The sequence below is a fragment of the Chlorocebus sabaeus genome, chromosome 18, assembly GCF_047675955.1.
Source record: "Chlorocebus sabaeus isolate Y175 chromosome 18, mChlSab1.0.hap1, whole genome shotgun sequence".
Classification (NCBI taxonomy): Eukaryota; Metazoa; Chordata; class Mammalia; order Primates; family Cercopithecidae; genus Chlorocebus; species Chlorocebus sabaeus.
Genome location: NC_132921.1, coordinates 25,567,465 through 25,589,791, shown reverse-complemented (window position 1 = coordinate 25,589,791; position 22,327 = coordinate 25,567,465). Strand labels below are relative to the sequence as shown.

The following is a 22,327-nucleotide window of genomic DNA, read 5'->3' as shown; positions in this document are numbered from 1 at the left end:
TTAGTTTGCATTTGACTGTATTAATACAGCTAATGTATTAAGCATTTTTCAGGTGTGTATTTGTCATTTGTATATCTTGTTTTGTAAAGCAATGGTTCAATCATTTTTGCCCATTTTTATTGTATTATTATATTTATGTTTTAAGAGTCTTTATGTATTCAGGATTCAAACCCTATATATGTTGTATTTTCTCTAATTCTATGGCTTACTTTTTGTTTCTCTAGTGGTATCTTTCAAAAAGCAAAAGAGATGAATTTTAATAAAATTCAATTATAATTAATTTTTCTTTCATGGCTCATGTTCTTTGTGTGCTATTTTAGAATCTTGCCTGACTTAATATTGCAAAGATAATCTGCTAGGTTTTCTCCTAGAAATTTTGTAGTTTTAGCTTTACTTCTAGGAATGTTGCCCATTTCAGGTTAATTATTGTGTATGGTATTCAGTAAGGATCAATGCTTATTTGTTCCCCCCACCAAATGCAGACATTTCCAGTATTTCTGGCACCATTGGGAAGACTTTCCTTCCTCCATTGGATAGCTGTGACATCTTCCTCAAAAATCAATCAATTATCTAGATGGACCTACTTATGGATTCTTTTCTCCAACCATTGATATGTCTGTCTTTTCACCAACTGCTAATATGTTGATCCTTTTATGTTAATCTTGTACTCTGTGACCTTGTTAACTTCATTTTTTCCAGTTTTTCCTCCGGCTTTATTGAGATATAATTAACAAATTAAAATTATATATATTTAGGATATATAACATTTTGATACACATAAACATTGTGAAATGATTACTATAATCAAGCTAATAAGCATATCTATCACTTCACATAGTTACCTTTTGTGTGTGGGGGTTGGGGTGAAAATATTTAAGAACTATACCCTTAGCAAACTTCAAGTATACAATATCTGGTAGTTTTGTAGTTTCATTAGAGTTCTCTATATCAATAATTATATGAAATGCAAAAAGTAGATAGTTTTACTTTTTCCTTTCCAATCTGTATGCCCCTTCCTTCCTTCCTTCCTTCCTTCCTTCCTTCCTTCCTTCCTTCTTTCTTTCTCTTTCTTTCTTCTTTCTAGGTGGTGGAGGTTGCAGTGAGCCGAGATTGCACCTTTGCACTCCAGACTGGTCAACGAGAGCAAAACTCCGTCTCAAAACAACAACAATAACAGCAACAGCAACAACAACAAAAAAAAAACAGAAAACAAAAAACACCACAAAACCCAAAACACTACTTAATTTATTTATGCATAATTTTAATATAAAAAGAAATAAAACCAAATAATTCCACAATGTAGCATCAATTTTCTTTATGGTAAGGCATATTATAAGCAATTATTTGAAAGATATACTACAGCAATTGTTTAAACATTTCATAAAGATAATTTGTAACGACATATGTAATCATGGTAGAACTAAGTTTCTTTTCTTTTCCTGACTTCATGTATGAATTTCAGAACCACCTCAGACCTTGCTATCCAATAAATTCAAGAGTACAATTAGAAGTACATTTATTTAGAATAAAACTGAACTAGTGTTTGTTTTCCCGTATTTCCTGTGGAGTACTCTTTTAGCTGAATAAATATTATTCCCCCTTGTAATCTTGCTTTCTCGCTGAGAAGTGCTTTTTTTTTTTCAAAAAAAAAATTCAAATGATAATTTTATGATAGTGGATATAGGAAACAATCCATATGTGACACATAAATGATGAGGCTGATGGTATTATAAAGACACATTTATATTTGAAGAATTTGGACTTTTGGGGGTCTCTGAAATGGCTTATGTATTCTCAGGAAATCCAAAGATTTCCAGAGTGAGCCTGGAGATGTCATGAACAGGTCTCATCTGTAGTATGTTCCACTGTAATTGCCCAGTGTGTTTATCTTGCCCTCTGCCTACATAGAGCTAATTTATCATGGCAGGGGGGTTGCAATAGAGAAAGAGTTCAATGCACCTAAAGCTGGCTCAAATCAGCCTCCCTGAAAACTCAGAGGCTAGGGTTTTTCAAGTATAGTTTGGTGGGCAGGGGGCTTGGGGGAATGGGAAATGCTGACTAGTCAGGGACGCAATCATAGGAGTGCGGAAAATGGTCCTCCTGCACTAAGTCCGCTTTTGGGTGGGAGCCACAGAGGAGTTGCTTGTCCAGGTGGGGCCATCTGGTAATCAGAAGTGCAGAAGCGGGCTGGGTGTGGTGGCTCATGCCTGTGATTCCAGCACTTTGGGAGGCCAAGGCAGTTGGATCACCTGAGGCCAGGAGTTCGAGACCAACCTGGCCAATATGGCAAAACCCCATCTCTACTAACAATACAAAAATTAGCTGGGCATGATAGTGAGTGCCTGTAATCCCAGCTACTCAGGAGGCTGAGGCAGGAGAATCATTTAGTTTTGGGAAGGGCTACTATAATTTAACCTATAAAGTAAATTTCTCCCAAAGTTAGCTTGGCCCACACTCAGGAATGACCAAGGGCAGTTTGGAGGCAAGATAGATAGTTAGGTCAGATCTCTTTCACTGTCATAATTTTCTCACTGTTATCATTTTTGCATAGGTGGTTTCACCACTGTATTTCCATGTTCAAAAATGAGTATAGTGAAATCAAAATAAAAACTAGCAATGTCTTTCTACTTTTGACCTTAGAATAAGTTTTTCTTATTCTAAGATCATCAAGATTGTTAGGTCAGTTAAATAAGCCCATTCCAAAATCTGAAATTTATTACAATCCAGCATGATGAATGAGGTATTAAAGGAATCTGGTCTCCTAGTAAAAGATGGATTCTCTTACTACACCGCAAATATTTAAAGCAGGATTCATGGTCCTAATTTTCCTACAAGTGTGCCTGAAAATGTATCACGAAGAAATTCTTCAATGTGACATAAAGTCATAAATAATAAATGTATGATAAACAGATTTTTAGCAGGGAAGTTTATCTCAACTGAGTTCTCACAATGGTAGTCCAACTGGTGAAAGATCAACTCATTTCAGCAAAATATTGATTTTATCAGTATTTGTTATTTCTTACTGTCATCCACAAAACAACACAGGCAGACATCCAGGAAGCTATGTGTTGATTAAAGTGGCGAAAACAGAGAGATTTCTACAGCTGGGAAATTTCTTAGACCACCATGTGAGCAAGTAGAATGAATATCAATAGCCAAGTCAAAAGGCTCAAATTTTTGCTTCACAGTTAGCAGCTGGGCAAATTACTCAACCACTCTCAGTATCTTCCTCTGTAAAACAGAAATGGTATGATCTGCTTCTGAGGGTTTTGGGGAAGATAAAAGGAATTAATGCAAGTAAAGTGCTTAGTCTTGTTCCTGGCATAGGGTAACTATGCCCTAAATGTTAACAGATAAATATACCTTCAAAATAAGCAAGCAATAAAAATGTTTTCAAAGATACCATGAAGCATAAAACTCACATACAGTTACACAACAATTCAAGGATTACAGTACTTGGATAAATTTATAAATACATTATATCATCTCATTTTTATATATCTTCAAATATTTTATAGACAATACTGATATTTCACATTCCACTATGAAAGCATCAGCATCTTTCCTGAGCAAATATTTAAAGTTACACACTAGAGGGGAAGATCAAAGGCCTAAAGGAAATTCATCCTTTAGGGAGACCAAGGTCTCTCATTATACATTTAATTGAAGTTTGTTCTTTCCTGACTGTATGTCTGCATTTCTGCAAGTCAGATTTGGTCTATTCACTGCAATCACAAACTCCACCTACAAAGAAGGCATGTATCAGAATTTAAGCAAACTTTCACAAAAACACGAGATCTATCATTCCAATTCATCAATTCAGATTCTTTCTGGCTGCAGACAGCAGTCATTATTCCTTTGAGCCTATAATAAATACGTTTTCATGGAAGTATGGGCTAACAGCATTATTTTTCTACCCCCCCATACTTTATTTAGATACTATTAATAAATATCAAGAAGAAAGTTAGTCACAAAGGTAGAGGACGCCATGTGCATCCCTGTGTGTTTATGTGTACAGGTTACCTCTAGAAACCAATTTTTAATCCCAGAACTACCGAAGAACAGTCATTCTCTGATGTGTGGTGAGGCAGCCATGACTCTCAACTTCAGAGAGGCATATGGGTTGGAGAATTAGCTAAAAGGAATCCACTCTTTCTCCTGTCCGTAATTCAGTTGAGTATAATTCTCCAAGAAACAATGGATCAGGAGATGAACTCATGTCACTGTAAGATTTTTCTTATCATCCAAAAGTCAGTTTTCAAATATGTATGCTCATTCATACATATATATGCCCTTCATACATATATATGCAGGAAATGTATGTTCATTCATACATATATACTCTCCCTTCTATTTATACTCTTAAAAACCACTATCAAAAAGTCAGAGTTGATAACCTTAAAACAGTCCCTGTAGAAAAAAATCTGAAAACAAGATTCAGATTTGTGTTTTTTTAATTTAAAGCAGAATCCGTCTTCCATCATGGGAAGGCACCTGGTTTCTTCACCTACTTGGTAAGTTTTGAAGAGTCCATCTGTTAAATATTTATTTGTTTGATTTTCTGAAATGTCATCTTCTTGCAAAGCCATTGGTATATAATAAGTTCCATGTAAATAATGGCATTGTGCCATTTTAACATGAAATTTGTGCTGTGTTGCAGAGAATAAATAAGACTCACGCAGTCTTTCTAAATCAGATCTTCAGCCAGCCAGTTCATTTCCGTAACCTAATCAACATTAAATAAGGGGAAACACCTTCGGTCTTCAGTTCACTGTAGAAAAGACAACATGATGATCAAAATGCAGAATGTTAAACTCTAGTGATCATGGCTGGACCACCATACTCAACTACCACAATACTATTTGTCTATAAGTTTTATGTGTACATAATTTTCTAATTTCAGTTATCTTTATACTCAAGTCTCTCTCTAGAGTTAATTCCACTGTATATTTGTAAAGCCAGATTTACAAAACCAAACTACCACTTACATTTTTCAAGCAACCAATGGGCCATATTTTATTCTGCAAATGTGAGTCCTGCCTTTATATCAGGGGTGCCCAGCCCCTGGGCCAGGGACTGGTACCACTCTATAGCCTGTTAGGCATAGGACCACACAGCAGGAGGTGAGTAGTGGGCAAGAGAGCAAAGCTTCATCTGTATTTACAGCCACTCCCTATCGCTCACATTACCTCCTGAGCTCACCTCCTGTCAGATCAGCAATGGCATTAGAGTCTCATAGGTGCGCGAACCCCATTGTGAACTGTACATGTGATGGATCTAGGTTGCACACTTCTTATGAGAATCTAATGCCTGAATATCTGTCTCACCCCCGGATAGGACCAGCCAGTTGCAGGAAAACAAGCTCAGGGCTCCCACTGATTCTACATTACAGTGAGTTTATAATTATTTTATTATATATGACAATGTAATAAAAATAGAAATCAATGTAATGCACTGGAGTCACCCCAAAACCATCCTCTCCACCCTGGTCCATGGAAAAACTGTCTTCCATGAAACTGGGCCCTGGTGCCTAAAAGGTCGGGGACTGCTGCTTTATATCATTGACACAAGAATTTCTATCAAAAATCACAGAACAAAGGGGCCATTCAGTCTCGTTTCATCACTGCAGTTAGGAAATTTCCCCCATTTGGCCTTTCCCAAGTCACAGGGAGAAGAAAAAGAACAATAAACCTTCAACTATTAATTAGTTAAATGCTAATTAATAGCTGTAGCTAAAGAGTTGGCAAAAGAAGTCATTCTCTACAACATGACCCCTATATACCAACCAGAGTGCCAGCATTCAATACTAGAGTAGTTACCACATGAAGATAACCAGCTGTTTCTTTGTCTGCTCCATTCTGGCCCCATTCCCTCCAGGTCCAAGCAGCTATGATTGGCCATAGTGCTTCACCACCCCAATGAAAATGGTACAGATGGAAGGCAGCAAAATATTAGCCATCCTTCCTTCCCTTGGAATGTCACACTTGCTCTCCTAGTCCAAACCTTTCACATCTTCCCCAACTGAAGTGACTCCACTCTCCCTGTTTCTGAAATGTAGGCATTTCATCTCCTCCTGGGAAACCTCTGGGGCTCCATTTCTTTTATTTCCTAGAAGTTGCAGGGCTAGTGGCCAAAAAGCTTATAACAAGCATCTGTAGGCCAAAAGATTTTAGAGGACTTGAATCCTAATAGTTTCATTTCTAGTCTCTAATTACGTACATCATTAGCAAAATGAAATACTGTTTCAGACAGTTTTAAAGAGAGAGAAGAATCTTCCTGAATTCCTAGACTGATGCTAATCACAGTGGGTCTGATTTTTTCCACCTCTGGCACTGGGCTGAAGAGAGTTTTAGAAAATGAGATTCTTCCCAAGAGAGACTAGCTTGGGAAATTCAAAAGCTGCTAGAAGAGAAAGTTTTTAATCACTTTTTAAATGATACATGTAATTAGAAACTATGTTTTCTTTTAAATGATAATTTCATGGGGTTTGTGGAAATGAGATTTGAGCCCAGATTCTGATTCTGCCAACAACCACAACAAAAATTTAACTTAAAAAAATGACTTAGTTGGTTTCAACCATCATTTCAATTTCTTTAATAGGTCGTCATCATCACTTGAAATCATTCATTATTAGATAGTTGTTGAAGAACCTTGTCCTCAGCAATGCAGGAAATTAAAAAGAACTATTCTTTCCCTGGTGATATTTATATTAATAATTTATTAGAGTTGACAACATAGCAGTTTTAATAAATGCCAACAATTAAAGGTTAAAATGTCCATCAATGGCATAAAAATAGAGCAACAGAAGAGGAAAGACAATAAAGGAGATGATCTATAGTGCCTAGGTGTTGGAGTTCAGATTGGGCTTGTTTTGGGGCAAAGAAGAAAAAAGAGATATCTAAATTTGTTCATTAATTTATTTAGTATTTCTACGTTAGGCTTTGAGGATTAAATGATGAACAAGATTAACACAGTTCTGAATAGAAACTGAGGGACAGACAGTAAACAAATGATTACATAAGTAGTGACATACTGGAATCTTTCTTCAGTGGGTTGAATGTCAAACATGTTCAATATAGGTTGTGAAGACGGGGTGGAAGAAGACAAAGACCTTACCTTGTAGAGACAGCCTTAGATACCTTTGTCCTAGGAGTTTCAGATGAAAGTGCTACCTGGGTTTTTAGTTCTTTATTCTAAAATTGAAAAAAATGCAGACATCAAGTAACTAACATATTTATTAGCTACACCCTGAATGCTTCTATTCAACCCAACACCTGCCTCACTTCTTGGCAGTAAGTTTGTTATTGCAGTTATACTATAGAACAAAGAAAATAGACAGCTGAAAGTCACTAAATATTATCTCTGAAGATGCAGATACTCCCCGAAAATGTATAATTTGCAAAGTGACTAAAATATAGTATTCTGATTTAGCATCTGAAATTCAACAGCTGAAGGATCTATATTTTATTTTACAGAGTTTTAAAAATACAGACAAATGAAAAGAACTTTCAGGGAACCTTGTTAAAGATACCCATAATATCGATCACATGTTCGTGTTCCTTTTGCAATCTCTTGATTATAAACCCCATGAAAATAGGTCCCATCTGCTCTTTACTATTAATGTAAGTTCATGGCCTCTATAGCCTCAATTTTCTTATGAAGCCTTAGTTTCTTCATATCTATACTAGCGGTAAATGATACACGTACTGCCTACTTTGTGTAAATTGTTGGAAGAAACAAGTGTCATATGAACATAATATTTTACATCTGGAATCACTCTCATAATTCTGGGAGTTCATGCAACAGCTAAGAACAGGAGTAATGGTTAGAGCACAAGTTCTCACGTACAAATCCTAGCACGGTCACTCACTGGTTACGTGACCTCATTTAGGTTACTTAACCTCTCTGTGCCTAATTTCCTCAACTGTATTACAGATGTAATAATAATAACACCTTCTTCACAGATTTGAAATGAGATAAAAAATATATCAAGTGCTCAACTAGTGCCTGGCACAGATTTTAAGACGTAAAGGCAGTTGGTTATGATTTTCTAGTCCAAGTGCCTTTTTTTTATTTGTTTTTAGACACTGTCTGGCTCCGTCACCCAGGCTGGATACAGTGGCACTATCTCAGCTCACTTCAACCTCCACTTCCCGAGCTCCAACCTGCCTCCCACTCAGTCTCCCAAATAGTTGGGACCACAGGTAAGCGCCACTATGCCTGGCTAATTTTTGTATTTTTGGTGGAGACAGGTTTCACCATGTTGCTCACACTGGTCTTAAACTCTTGGACTTGAGTGATCCACCTGTCTAAGCCTCCCGAAGTGCTGGGATTGTAGGTGTCAGCCACCGTGCTCAGCCTCAAGTACTATTTTTATAACTACAAATTGAATTCCAAAGACTTCCAGTGCCCCACATCCTATTCATGCAGAGCTCAATGCCAAGCTGTGTCCTCCCGTCCAGAGCCAGTGTTTTCTCCACAACATAGTCAAGCGAGCAATTTCACTTCCCAGATCTGGAAAGTGAGACTTAAAACAGTGAAGGATCATGAGCAATGCGGAGTTGCCAGTGGGTTGCACTGTCGGGTCAGGGGTCTTTAAAGGACACACCCATATAAAAGTGTCTGGCACCAAAAGGTAGCTGGGTGGAACGATGACAAGTGATGAACAGCAGCACACCAGCTCCCTTCCCTTTCTAGGAACACAGACGTAGAGAGTCATGTAATTACAGTTTAAAAGATATTTTTCTTTTTCTTTCTTTTTTTTTTTTTTTTTGATACAGGGTCTCACTCTGTCGCCCAGGCTGGAGTGCAGTGGTGGAATCTCAGTGTTACAGGGTGTAATTTTTTCTGGCCGGAAACCTTTGAGGCCAGCGGCGCCTTTGCCAAAGTTTTACTTGGGTCCGTTGGGCTCATTTTGTCCACTCAGTTTGGCAGGCTGCACGCTACTGGCCTAGGTCTCAGGCCTCTCAAGGGCGAGTCAGGTGTGAAATCGTGAGGGGTGTTTGAGCAAGCGTGGGGTCCAGCCACTGTGCACAGTCAAACATGCCGGCTGCTGCAGTGGGGCACACAGCGCCAGGTACTGGCATGGGTGCTGGCTCTGCGAGGCTGCAGCCAGACCAGGTGCACCACAAGCAGCTTCCACAGCCGGCACTGGGGTACACGGTGGCACCTAGAAGCTTGGAGATGCCAGGAACTGCAAGGCCCCAAAGAGAGTCACAACCCTGGCTCAGGGAGCTCCCAGGTCTGGGCTGCCCAAAGGGCCACAGCTCTTCTTTCCTTCTCTTTGCCAGCAACATGGCGAGCAAGGGGCATGTCTCAGCCCTGTTTGTGTTATAGCTCTTTTAGCCCAGGCATCCAGTGGGTCCTGAGTTCTTGTCCAGCAACCAGGAAGAATGAGGTACACAGACAAGTGGAGGGTGACCAAGACAAAGAGGAGGTTTATTGAGCAGCTCAGAGGAAACCTGCAGGTGGCAGCTCCTTTCCACAGCTAGGGTGTCCTGACAAGTGTCCAGCTCCCAGCAGAGAAGGTAGCTCCTCTCTGCTAGGCAAGTAATCCCAAGTGTTCAGCTATCAACAGAGAGGGTAGCTCCTCTCTACAGCGACTGCCCCATCGTCTGTGCAGCTCTCATCAGAGGGGAAGCCCTAGAGTGTGTGGCTCCTCTCTGCAGGCAGGTTGTCCCAATATCTGCTTGAGTCTCAGCAGAGAGGAGGCCCAGGGGCCCAGGAGCGTAGCTCCTCTCTGCAGCTGGTCACCCCAATGTCTGCCCAGCTCTGGCTAAGCCTGGGGCTTGTATGGCCTCCGAGGGGAAGGAAGTATGTGCTGATTCCTCCATGGGCATCCATGAGTGGGCCCAGAAAAGGCAACACAAGTTCTTACTCCAGTCCATAGGACTGGCAGCCTGGTCCCCAGCCTTTAGACCCTCCCTGTCCTGAAGGTGGGGACTCACTGGGACCTGCCCCCTTCTGCCCAGGAGCCTGTCTGCCTTCTGCTGTGGTTCATAGCACCTAGGCTGTTTGTGCCAAGGGGCACCTTCAGGCCAGCAGCAAACTGCCCTCAGCACCCCCTTGGCTTCCTTCCCATGCTTATTGGTGCCCAAAGTCCGGAGGGGGTTGAGGCAGAAGGGGGTTGGCATGTCAGTGCTGACCCAAACATGCACATACCTGGTTGAGCTGTGACAGTGCCCAGGCTTGGCCCCAACTTTGCTCCAAGACTGGGGAGGGTGCCAACAGCAGGGAGAAGCCAGGCAGTGGGAGCAGGCACTTCAGAGCCTGCAAGGGCAAAGGGGGCCTTCCAGGGCTCCCAGGAGTGCAGGGACTCCTGAGTCTGCAGCCACAGTTCAAGCAGCTGCAGCTGTGCCCAGCAGGCATGGGGCTCTTGTGGGCTCCAAAGAGAATGCAGCCCTTGCCACGCCTCCCTGCTGCAGCCAGTGAAATGGCAATAGCCCCTCCAGATGGCCCATTACAGCCATCAATGGCTCACTGCAACCTCCACCTCCACCTCCTGGGTTCAAGAGATTCTCCTGCCTCAGCCTCCTGAGTAGCTAGGATTACAAGCATGTGCTACCACACCCGGCCAATTTTTGTATTTTTTTTTAGTAGAGACAGGGTTTCACCATGTTGGCCAGGCTACTCTTGAACTCCTGGCTTCAAGTGATCTGCCCACCTCAGCCTCCCAAAGTGCTGAGATTACAGGTGAGAGCCACTGCACCTGACCTACAAGGTATTTTCTGAAATCCCACCTGATGGTTTGGAGTAAGTCAATGGTTTAGAGTCAGCCTTGGACTATGCCCCTTCTTAGCTCCCAGCATTTATCATGAATAATAACTCAAAGATGGAGCCAGTATCTTCACATGCAGTCATCATTTCACTGTGAAATTTCAAGAGTGAAGCTAAGTTTCACCCGGGAAATGTACTTCAGATTTGATCAATTGATGGTGAAGATTTCCTCATATAATGAATATAAATCTATTATACACTCCAAACAAGGGCAGGCACATATTATAGGCCAAGCATGTGCCTAGAAAAAAGTCCCTCTTTATAGTACTTTACACTTGACAAAGCAATTTGAAATGCAGTCTCTTGATGACAAGCACCATTGAAATGAAAATATTCTGTGACTGGTCAATTAGGTATAAGCTACTTAGGTTTTCCCCAGAATAAACTCCCAGTTTCTCAACCAATTCAGTACCAAATAATACAAAAGCATAAGAGTTATTATGTTAGACTCTCTTTAATTTATTTTAAATTCCATGCTGATTTGTTTCATCTACCAGATTTAGGCATTTAGTCTTGATTCATAGACTTTTCTGATTTTTCCTTTAACGAGGACAGTATATGCATGAGTTTTATTTAAAAACTACAAATCACTGGCCAGAATATGCCTGCCATTATTATGGTTCCATCTAAGGATACTTTATTGAAATAGTTTTCTAAAAGAATATAATTTTTGCATACTTAATATTTTAGCAACACACTCCAGAATTAAATTTTAAGGATGATGGTGCTTATATAGAGTAGGGTAATCTTCAAAGTTTAGAAAATGCAGTAATTTCTGAAAATGCATTTCCTAAGGAGCAGGTCCTTAGTGAAGAAACTAGAAATGCAATAACTATAAGATGAGTGTCAGAGCTGTACATTAAGATGATGAAAGATATGCAAAAACAGAAAGAAAGTAAATAATTTTGGTAGAGTGAAGCAGAAATTTTCTGGTGATATTTAAAACTGGTTAAGAAGAATTAAAGATTTTTTTAAAAGATAGGGTTATATGAGTAAATTTTATTGCCTATAGGGAGGGGAAAAAAACTGCTAGGATAGAAAGACCACCACAGGAAAAAAGGATGTATTTCCATTACTTGAAAGCTAGAAGTAAAATAGAAAATATTTAATATAGTAACTGTGACAATGACTAAAATCAATGTAAAAGATTACGCAAACTTAATGTTGTAACCATGTGTTTAAAAATATATTGGCTACACATATATATTTCACAAACATGTATATACACACACACACACACACACATACACACACACACATTTAATCACCCAGTGTATTAGTCTGTACTGACACTGCTAATAAAGATGTACCCAAGACTGGGTAATTTATAAAGGAAAGAGGTTTAATGGACTCACAGTTCCACATGGCGGGGAAGCCTCATAATCACGGCCAGAAGGGAAAGGAGATGCAAAGACACGTCTTACATGGAGGCAGGCGATAAAGAATGAGAACCAAGCAAAAGGGGTTTCTCCTTAAAACAACCATCAGATCTCATGAGACTTATTCACTACCACGAGAACAGTATGGAGGAAACTATCCCCAGGATTTAAAGATCTCCCACCAGGTCCCTCCCACAACATGTGGGAATTATGGGAGCTACAATTCAAGATGAGGTTTGGGTGAAGACACAGCCAAACCATATCACCCAGATACAGAGATAGGCAGATATTGATGGGCAGGCATGTGCTGCAAAGTTAAGCAGACTCAAATGCAGGTTCTGCCACCTGCTCCCTGAGTGATTTTAAACAAATTGCTTCACTTCTCAGACCCTCAGTTTTGTCACTTGCAAAATGTAGTCAATAATAGCTCTCTTGGAGCAGCTTTGAGGATTAAAGAAAACAAAATATGTAGCATGACTAAACAGAGACAAATGATTTTAGCATGAATGAGAAAGTGGTGCTGTCTTTATGGTTTAAAAAGTCGATGTGTTTAAAGGGTTGTTCAAGCTCTGATGATCATTTTTCATAAACTGAATAAATCCCTTCTGTTATTTCAGGAATTCCAAAATGGGCAGTGACCTTAAATTTGCAGTGCAAGACAGTGTACCCCTGAACACTTTATTCTAGTTTAAAAGCTTTATAACAAGCCATTCACCAGGAATAAGATAGAAATGTATTCACTATGAGGCTGGGTGAAGTGGTTCACACTTGTAATCCCAGCACTTTGGGAGGCCAAGGCAGGAGGATCACTTGAGCCCAGGAGTTTGAAACTAGCACTGGCAACACAGTGAAACTCTGTCTCTATAATTTTTTTTTTTTTAATTAGCCAGGCATGGTGGTGTGCACCTGTATTCCCAGCTACGCAGAAGGCTGAGGTGGAAGGATTGCTTGAGCCTGGGAGGTTGAGGCTGTAGTGAGTCATGATCACGCCACGGCACTCTAGCCTAGGCAACAGAGTGAGACCCTGTCCCTAAAAAACATATAACAAAATAAAAATAAAATAAAATAAATGGAATCACTATGGCTCAAAGTCACTGTATTTAGGTATTTGGATACCTGGTCCAACATCACGTGCTCAGAGATGCCCTCCCTAATCCCTGTTGCTCTATGACTCCCCACACTCTTCCACTCGTCCTCAGAGAACTTGGCCCTTCCTCAGCAAGCTGTAAACTTGCTTGTTTATGTATTTATTGTCTGTTTCCTCAAAGTATAAGTAAGATGAAGTCAGGGACAATCTGTCACATTCACGGCCATACACCCAGCACTTAGAACATTTCCTGACACACCATAAACACACAAAAAATCTGTTGAATAAGTAAGTAAATATGGCTTGGACTTTTTAAAGCTCAGATGGGCAAATAACATCCATTGCTGTGAAGGAAAGATTTATCTATTGAAGAAAATAAATATTGAGAACATAAAGTCACTCCTCAGATACTGTTATTATTGGAAGCCTTTTTTTATACAAGTGTTAGAAAACACTGGCTTGAGTCTGGGCACAATGGCTCACACCTATAATCCCAGCACCATGGGAGGCCAAGACAAGCGGATCACCTGAGGTCAGGAGTTCTAGACCAGCCTGGTCAACATGGTGAAACCTTGTCTCCACTAAAAACAAAAATTAGTCAGGCGTGGTGGTGGGCACTTGTAATCCCATCTATTTGGGAGTGTGAGGTAGGAGAATTGCTTGAACCCGGGAGGCAGAGGCTGCAGTGAGCCGAGATTATGAGATCATGCCACTGAACTCCAGCCTGGGTGACAAAGTGAGACTCTGTCTCAAAAAAAAAAAAAAAAAAAAAAAAAAAAAAAAAAAAGAAAAGAAAAAAGAAAACACTGGCTTGGGTTGAGCTACATACAGAGAATCTAAGATAACACTGAGAGGTTCTGTTGCATTACTGTAGAGAGTCTGCCACAAACCAAGAAGTTTCCATGAAAGGAGAGGGACACACATCTATTTCTGTGGCATAATTGCTGAATAGTCAGTAATTATTTGCTAACTTTTGGAATATACAAACAGAGTACAAGGGAAACAAATACATCTTCCTTGTCTAACTGTTTAACCAACAGGCCAACTGGATAATGTACAGTATCTGGGTTAAGTTGTCAGTTTATTTAGGAAGATAAAATCCTCATTGGGAACAATATAAATAAATAGGCATAACTAAAGAACACAAAATTGAATTAGAAGCAGTAGTACCACTGACACCTTGACTTTGTGACAAGAATGGGCACTTAATTAGATATGAGCAGAGCCCAGAACCATATGAAGTGAAAGATCTGAGAATGATGCCAACCCTAAAACAACCTCTCCATAAAACATATTACAGATGTACAATAATTAAAGCAGTAAGCTATTGGAGTCAAAATAGGCTGATTTACTGTTGGAACAGTTTCAATAAGAATTTAGTCCAGAATAAAGAGGCATTTCAAATTCACTCACTAGCCAGTAAGTTCCAGGGAGCAGGACTCATGTCTATTTTGTTCAACATTGTTTTCCGGAATTTAGTGCCTATATCGTAGTAGCCACTCAATAATTAAGTGTAGAAGTAATTACATAATTAGTGATGTGGAAAAATGAATAAAATGAATGAAAGTTTAAAAACAAAAATTCAATAGGCACAGTGCAGTGCCATATATATTCTATAGTTAGTATGTACACACAGGTATATAACAGGCACATAGATTCCCACAAAACATAGATATACCCAACTATGCTGCTTTAGTATCCAGGGATGGTACTTTTATCAGTGATTTTCTTATTCTAGTTGCTTATCCATTATGTCCCAACTTATATGGAATAAATGAATGTTAGTTACATAAAAAATACAAGAAATAGGCCAGGCATGGTGGCTCATGTCTGTAATCCCAGCACCTTGGGAGGCCAAGGTGGGCAGATCGCTTGCGGTCAGGAGTTTGAGACCAACCTGGCCAACGTGGTATAAACCCATCTCCACTAAAAATACAAAAATTAGCCAGGTGACATGGTGTGCACCTGTAATCCCAGCTACTCGGGAGGCTGAGGTAGGAGAATCGCTTGAACCTAGGAGGCAGAGGTTGCTGTGAGCTGAGATCATGCCACTGCACTCCAGCCTAAGTGACAGAGTGAGACCCTGTTTAAAAATATATATATATATGAAATATATAATATAATGCTATATGTAATAATATAAGAAAAAATATTTTATCAAGTAACATTTGCCAAAAAGCCACTAAGAAAGGCTGTGAAGAAATGTCTTTAGAGAACATTTCATACAAGGAGGCTCCACTGTGACATGAATCACATAATCTGAAGGTCTGTTGATATAAATTAGCCAGATATTACTGGGCACTCACTGGCAAAACTAGTGAGTGAACACTAGTTTTGAGCCACTTATTCCACAGTCAAGGCATTTTTAGCTGCACAGAGCTGAGAGCAGTGTGTTAATCAGTCCCATACAGCCTGAAGAGGGCGAGAGTCTAAGGAGAGTGTGAGCTTCAGTGAGGTCTATCCTCAAAACCAAAAGAGAACAGTTGTCTGCTGGGAAGGTAGAAATGGAAAATGAGGCTACAAAAATTAACATGTAAAATACTATTATTAGGATTATCTTCTGTTTGGGGAAAGCGGAAAGAACATGGTAGTGGAAGGAACAGTTCCAAAAGATGATAAGGCCTCCAGTGGGAAGTCAGAACATCTCCACAGTCCACAGGACTGGGCAACATTAACATTGGCAGGTGACAATTCGCAGAAAATCAAAATACTGAGGGATGGAGTAGAACAGGTGCCCAGCTCCACGCAGTGGGTGATGAGCCATTTGACAGAGACAGAAGCAGAGACACGGCAAGAAATGGAGTGAGGTGGAAGTGCTGTGGGGTCTTCAGAGGATCTCCAACCTTGGCAGGGACTTCACTGCACTTCCTGCAAGGCAGGGGCATCGCCAGCCGAGGACGGCAGCTGAGTGCCAGCAAAGGGATTGATATGGTTTGGCTCTGTGTCCTCACCCAAATCTCACCTTGAATCGTAATAATCCTCACGTGTCAAGGGCAGGGCCAGGTGGAGATAATTGAATCACGGCGGCAGTTTCCCCCATACTGTTCTCATGATAGTGAGTGAGTTCTCACAAGATCTGATGGTTTTATAAGCATCTGGCATTTCCCCTACTGACATTTCTCTTGCCTGCTGCTACGCAAGCCATGGCTTCCACCTTCCGCCATGCCATGATTGTGAAGACTCCCCAGCCATGTGGAACTGTGAGTCCACTAAACCTCTTTTTCTTTATAAGTTACCCAGTCTTGGGTATGTCTTTATTAGCAGCATGAGAACAGACTAATACAGGGGTCCTGAGGAAAGGGGGAGTGAGTGGGAGGGAAGAAAAGCATGTCTCATCCCAGGACATTAGGATATATTGTGCTCAGTTTTAAAACCCCGAAAAGCAAGACAATTATAACAGGCTTCTAGAAGCAGGTAATTCTGGAGGCAAAGCTGGGAGGCCAGGATGGATATGAATGAAGAAAGGAGGAAAGAGGACATCTCAAGCCAGGAAAGGATTATGTGTAGGAACAAAGGCAGGAGACAGGAAGCCTGGCCATCTGACTAGAGTGAAATTTACACAAGAGTGTACTTGAGCAAGCCTCTGATTCGAGCCCATATCAAGAGAGGTTATCATCTGTCTCTCCACTACAGTGAGTATTCTGGAAAATCTGAATGAACTTTTAATAATAATTTAATAATATTTATTTAATATTTAACATTAATAATGCTAATAATTTAATAACATAATACAATCTTTTAAACACTTCATAATTTAACAATCATTAAATTGTCCATCCTTTTTTCCATAGCGCTAATTTCTTATGCATAGAATATGCACAGACACACTCACAAAATGACACTTGGATACACACAGAGACACACGCACATACACTTAGACATAGACAGACAAAGCACACACAATCACACAGACACTCACACACCCGCTCCCAAACAGAAATACTAGTAGTGTTATACAAGTTATACAGGCATACAATTGCATACTTTCATACACAGGCTCACTGATACTGATACCCTTGCACGCACAGATACACACACACACACACACACACGCACACTAACACCTTCACAACAAAATGTAAGATAGGTTCCCTCCTTACCTGGGCTTCAAGTATGTTAACCTTTTCTTTGAGATTTTCAATTCTTTTGTCTTGTTCTTTTAAATTATTTTTTAATCCTTCCATCTAATAATTAGAAAACACAATAGGAAAAACCTTGTCAGACCACAGGAAATAGTTACTTAAGTCAGAAATTGTACGGATTTCTGAAGTCAAAAGATGTTCATCAAATTAAAAAAAAATTAAATCCCACAGCATTAGCAGACTCAGCAGGCAACAAAAAGTAGCAGGCCAAATTGACACCTGGGGCTGAAAGCCCTCAGCTGGTGCCGTGATTCACTTTAATCTTTGGATAACCTGTTTAAACCAAGTTCAGCAGGAGTGCATCCTATGAAAGCAGCACTGGTCACCCTTCTGCGTCTCAGCAACTTGATGTTCTCATCCTGCAGATGCAGCTGCTGGTGGACAGGATGCAAGGCCACTGCCTGGTGTGCAGAGGCTCCCTGCGGTAGAGATTTGTCAAGCAGTAGCATAATAAGGCGAATCTACTTTGCCAAGAGGCAATGTGGAGTCAGGAGGTGGGGTGACGAGATTCAAAGCAGTGAAAGAAGAGAGGGGACACATGGATTCTAAGACCAACTTTGGCACGACTAGCTGTCATTAAACTGCTCTATAAAAAGAGGGTGTGGGGTGCACCGAAAGTCCCTCCTGGCTCTCAAATTCCACTACTCAATTACCTGGCCTTTTAGTGACGTCATAGCCAAGCAAGCACAAATGCTGTATCTGTGTCAGGAAGGCTCTGGAGTTATTTGGGAGGACTTCTATTTGGTAGTAAAGTAATTGAATAGAAGTCTGATTTTAAATTTTAAAACAGACCCCCAAAACCAGATCAATGCATATCTTGAAGTAGATTTTAAATACACACTCCACCATCTAGCTGGTTGCTACCACAGTTGCCTCTACTTTGCCACCTGTCAGGCTGCTCCCAGAGAAGAAGGGCCAGGCTACACCGGTACCCTAAATCATCTCCTAAATAAATTATGAGGTTATGAAAATAGCTCATTTCATGCTCAAGGAAGGGCTGAATCTCCTCACCTGTGAAACTGTCTAAAGACCAGTGTACATTATTTGGCTCAGAATACTTTTAGAAAATCACCAAAACATCTAAAAAATAGTTACATATAATTTTCCAAGCTATCTTCATTGACAGTATTACAGGTGTTGGTGTTACAAACAAGAGAGGTCATTGAAAACAGAGCCATATTGCATGAGAAACAAAAAGGATATGTCAGTAGGAAGAGAAATCTCATTGCTTCGAAAGTCCAGTCAAGCCACTCATATGTGGGCTCCACACCATAAACGTATCATTTACCAGATAAATACACTTGATTAAACTGACCTTCTGGATGACACTGCGCAGGTTCTGATGTTGGGAGTGAATCACAAACTGCAGATGAGAGATCTGCTCCTGGAGAATGGAAATCTCCCTCTGAAGATCCTGGCAACTGGGAATAAAAAGGAAAAAAGAGCAAGAGAAAATGATTGACTCACACGTTCCATAGCTTGCCCTTACTGCTAGCCCTCCTCCACACCACACTACTACTGGGGATCAGGTGGGTAAGACCCCAGGGCTCCGTTATGCCACACAGAACACACTGAAGATAAATAGCTATGAAGTGGGCTCTGATTTGTTTGGATTTGACTTGAATGAGAATATCAATTCAAGTCAAAAGTTCCTTTCTGACCATCTGTGACTCTTCTAGCAGGTAGTGGAATCAAGTTGTATTCAGTATGATAAAGCACTTATAAGCTAAATTGCCTTGCCTGAGCACCCACAGACCTGGCACCCATCAAACTTCACAGACAATTGCATGACAATAGCAGAGTCAGAACATGGGAGCAGAAAGCGAGACTTTATCTATTAATATATTTATAAGAAACCAATTTCTAATGATTTGAGCTTAGCATATGTTGTGGATTGTCTGTGATTGTCTTTTTTTATTTTTTATTTTTTGGCTTCCTGCTTTTGGTAATTCTACTATTGGTCCATAGGGAAAGGGGGGAAAAAAAGAGAAGAAAGGAAGAAATTTAATTCCAGCAAATATTTTTGAGTCCACATCAACCATTATGGGAAAAAAAAGTCAATTTTGAACTTAGATTATTTATACTTTCCCAAAGCTCCATTCAGGTAACTGGAATTGGTTATACTGTTTTGGCTATTTCTCTACTTGCTACTATTATTAGAGTTGTGAAGCCACATACATTGTGACAACACTACCAAGCTTAGAAGCATTGTGACCTCAGAGAAGTCACTTGGCCTTTGCTCTTATCCAGTGTCATCCCAATTCTGTTTCCTTTTTTCATTTGTTGTTGTTGTTGTTGGTGGTGGTGGTTTGTTTTTTTTTCAGACAGAGTCTTACTCTGTCACCCAGGCTGGAGTGTAGTGAGGTGATCTTGGCTCACCACAACCACCACCTCTGGGCTCTAGCGATTCTCACAGCTGGGACTACAACCATGTGCCACCACACCTGGCTGATTTTTGTATTTTTAGTAGAGACAGAGTTTCACCATTTTGGCCAGGCTGGTCTTCAACTCCTGACCTCAGGTGATCCACCTGCCTCATCCTCTACGTGTATCACAAAGATGGTGGAAATTCATAAGATACTATATAGCATGTTCTAATTAAAAAAAGGAGTTATCACTTTCCATTTTGTTTCATATAATGGACTAAAACATTGTTTCAGAGAAATGCACATCTAAACCACTATGAGATATCATCTCACAGCAGTCATAATGGCTATTATTAAAAAGTAAAAAAATAACAGATGTTGGCCAGGATGCAGAGAAAAGAGAATGCTTTTACATGGTTCGTGGGAATGTAAATTAGTTCAGCCACTTTGGAAAGCAGTTTGGACATTTCTCAGAGGGGTAAAAACAGAACTACCAGTCAACCCAGCAATCCCATTACTGGGTATATACGCAAAGGAAACCCAATCATTCTACCAAAAAGATACGTATACTGGTATGTCCATCACAGCAGTATTCATGAGAGCAAAGACATATAAACAACCTAGGTGCCTATCAACGGTGGATTCAATACAGAAAATGTGTTACATATACACCCTGGAATACTTTGTAGCCATGAAAAAGAATGAAATTGTGTCTTTTACAGCAACGTGGATGCAACTGAAGGTCATCATCCTAAGTGAATTAAGGCATAAAGGCATAAAAAGAAAATCAAATACTGCACAATTCCACTTATAAGTGGGAGCTAAACACTGGGTAAACACAAACTTAAAGAAGGAAACAATAGATGCTGTGGACAACTAGAGGTGGGTTGAAAAACTACCTACTGAATACTATGCCTTGCTACCTAGGTGACAGATTTAACAGTAGCCCAAACCTCAGCATCAGGCAATATACCCGTGTAACAAACTTACACATGTACCCCCGCAGGTAAAGTAAAAGTTGAAATTAAAACACAAAAGGGAGTTTTATTTTAATTGGTCCAATAGAGTCCTGGAAAGAAAAACAAAAGAAATTTACAACTTATAATTATAAAATAAATTATTGTAAACTTCCAGGACTCTTGAAAGAGACAGGAGGGGAAGATAGGAGGATGTTTGGGAGTACAGGCACAAGAAATCTACAGGGAACAGGATGCCTAGGAAATTGATGAGGGGAGGGAAGCAAATGAGGGGCCTGAGAGAAGGATGCAGAGAACAAAAAGAGAAGGTACAAAATGATGGGGGAACAAGAACATGCATCAAGTGTGCTACTCTGTTTTAGATGATAATCAGAAACATGTCTGATTATCATACCTACACAACTAAATCTCACTGCAAAAGTCCATTTCCCTCCTCTCAATTAATACTACAAGCAACTATCAAATTAAGAAAAGCCATAAAAGAAATGTAGACTGTCAACACAGGCTGAAGGAAGATCACTAGTTCAGCTGTGCTGATATTTTATCTGCTTTTTATAACACGATCACTTAAAGGACCCCGTACCTGGCAGAAAGCCTTATCTTGGTCTTTCTCTCTTGGAGAGAGGCAGTAGGGAATCCAAACAAAGTAAATGAGCAAGAAGTCCCTTGTTTTTCTTTCCATGGTCCATGGCAGGAAGTGTTTGAAAAGAAATAAGCTGATGTCTGATTCAGATGAAAACGCTTTGTGCCCATGTAATTTGAACGGGCAATGGCAGCAATACTGAGCTCTCACAGTATTTCCAAATTCAGAGAATGGCTGCATCAGCACCAGCCTGTATTCACATTAGATTTCAGTTGTCCCTAGATTTGAGGTTCAGAGGCTTCTTGAGGCATGGGAGACTGACGAAATTTCAGGACCCCAGCGGGTGAGGCTCCAGACCCTAAGGATGTTGTGGGGAGATGAAAGAGCTTTCCAAGGAGAGACCAGACTTTGGATGTCTGCAAACATTCCTAACAGACAGTGAGAAGGCTTACTGCCCACAGAGAATCTTCAGGGGCAGGATGTCTTCAGAAGTCCAGGGAGATTGGGAGCGTGCAAGGGGCAGGGCTGAGAAATCTGCAGATGTTGCTCAGAACCCTTGCAGGGTAGAATTGCTGCGAACGTGCAGACGATGGAGTAACTGAGGAGCCTCAGAAGAAAACCTCAGTTACTAGGAAAAGATGACTGGAGAATATAAAGATCAAAACAGGTCAGGCATGGTGGTTCACGTCTGTAACCCAAGCACTTTGGGAGGCCAAGACGGGCAGATCACTTGAGGCCAGGAGTTCGAGACCAGCCTGGCCAACATGGCGAAACCCATCTCTATTAAAAATACAAAAATTATGCTGGGTGTGGTGACTCACACCTGTAATCCCAGCACTATGGGAGGCCAAGGTGGGTGGATCACTTGAGGTCAGGAGTTCGAGACCAGCCTAGCCAACATGGTGAGACCCTGTCACTACTAAAAATAGAAAAATTAGCTGGGCGTGGTGGCATGCACCTGTAATCCCAGCTACTGGGGGAGCCGAGGTACAAGAATCGCTTGAACCCAGGAGATGG

The 22,327-nt window shown here is 40.5% G+C and overlaps 1 protein-coding gene across 2 annotated transcripts in view; it reads right to left on the bottom strand.

The window, feature by feature from the left end:
• Window positions 1–898: 898 nt before the first annotated feature.
• CCDC68 (coiled-coil domain containing 68) overlaps window positions 899–22,327 on the bottom strand; it is a 57,347-nt gene continuing 35,918 nt past the window's right edge. For both annotated transcript variants that reach the window (XM_008014023.3, XM_008014024.3), the window contains exons 9-12: window positions 18,700–18,805; window positions 17,343–17,426; window positions 7,117–7,193; window positions 899–4,771 (exon numbers count right to left, since the gene is read on the bottom strand). In XM_008014023.3, coding sequence (XP_008012214.3) covers window positions 4,714–4,771; window positions 7,117–7,193; window positions 17,343–17,426; window positions 18,700–18,805 — 325 coding nt within the window. In that variant the 3' untranslated portion in view covers window positions 899–4,713. The remainder of the gene's footprint in view (window positions 4,772–7,116; window positions 7,194–17,342; window positions 17,427–18,699; window positions 18,806–22,327) is intronic.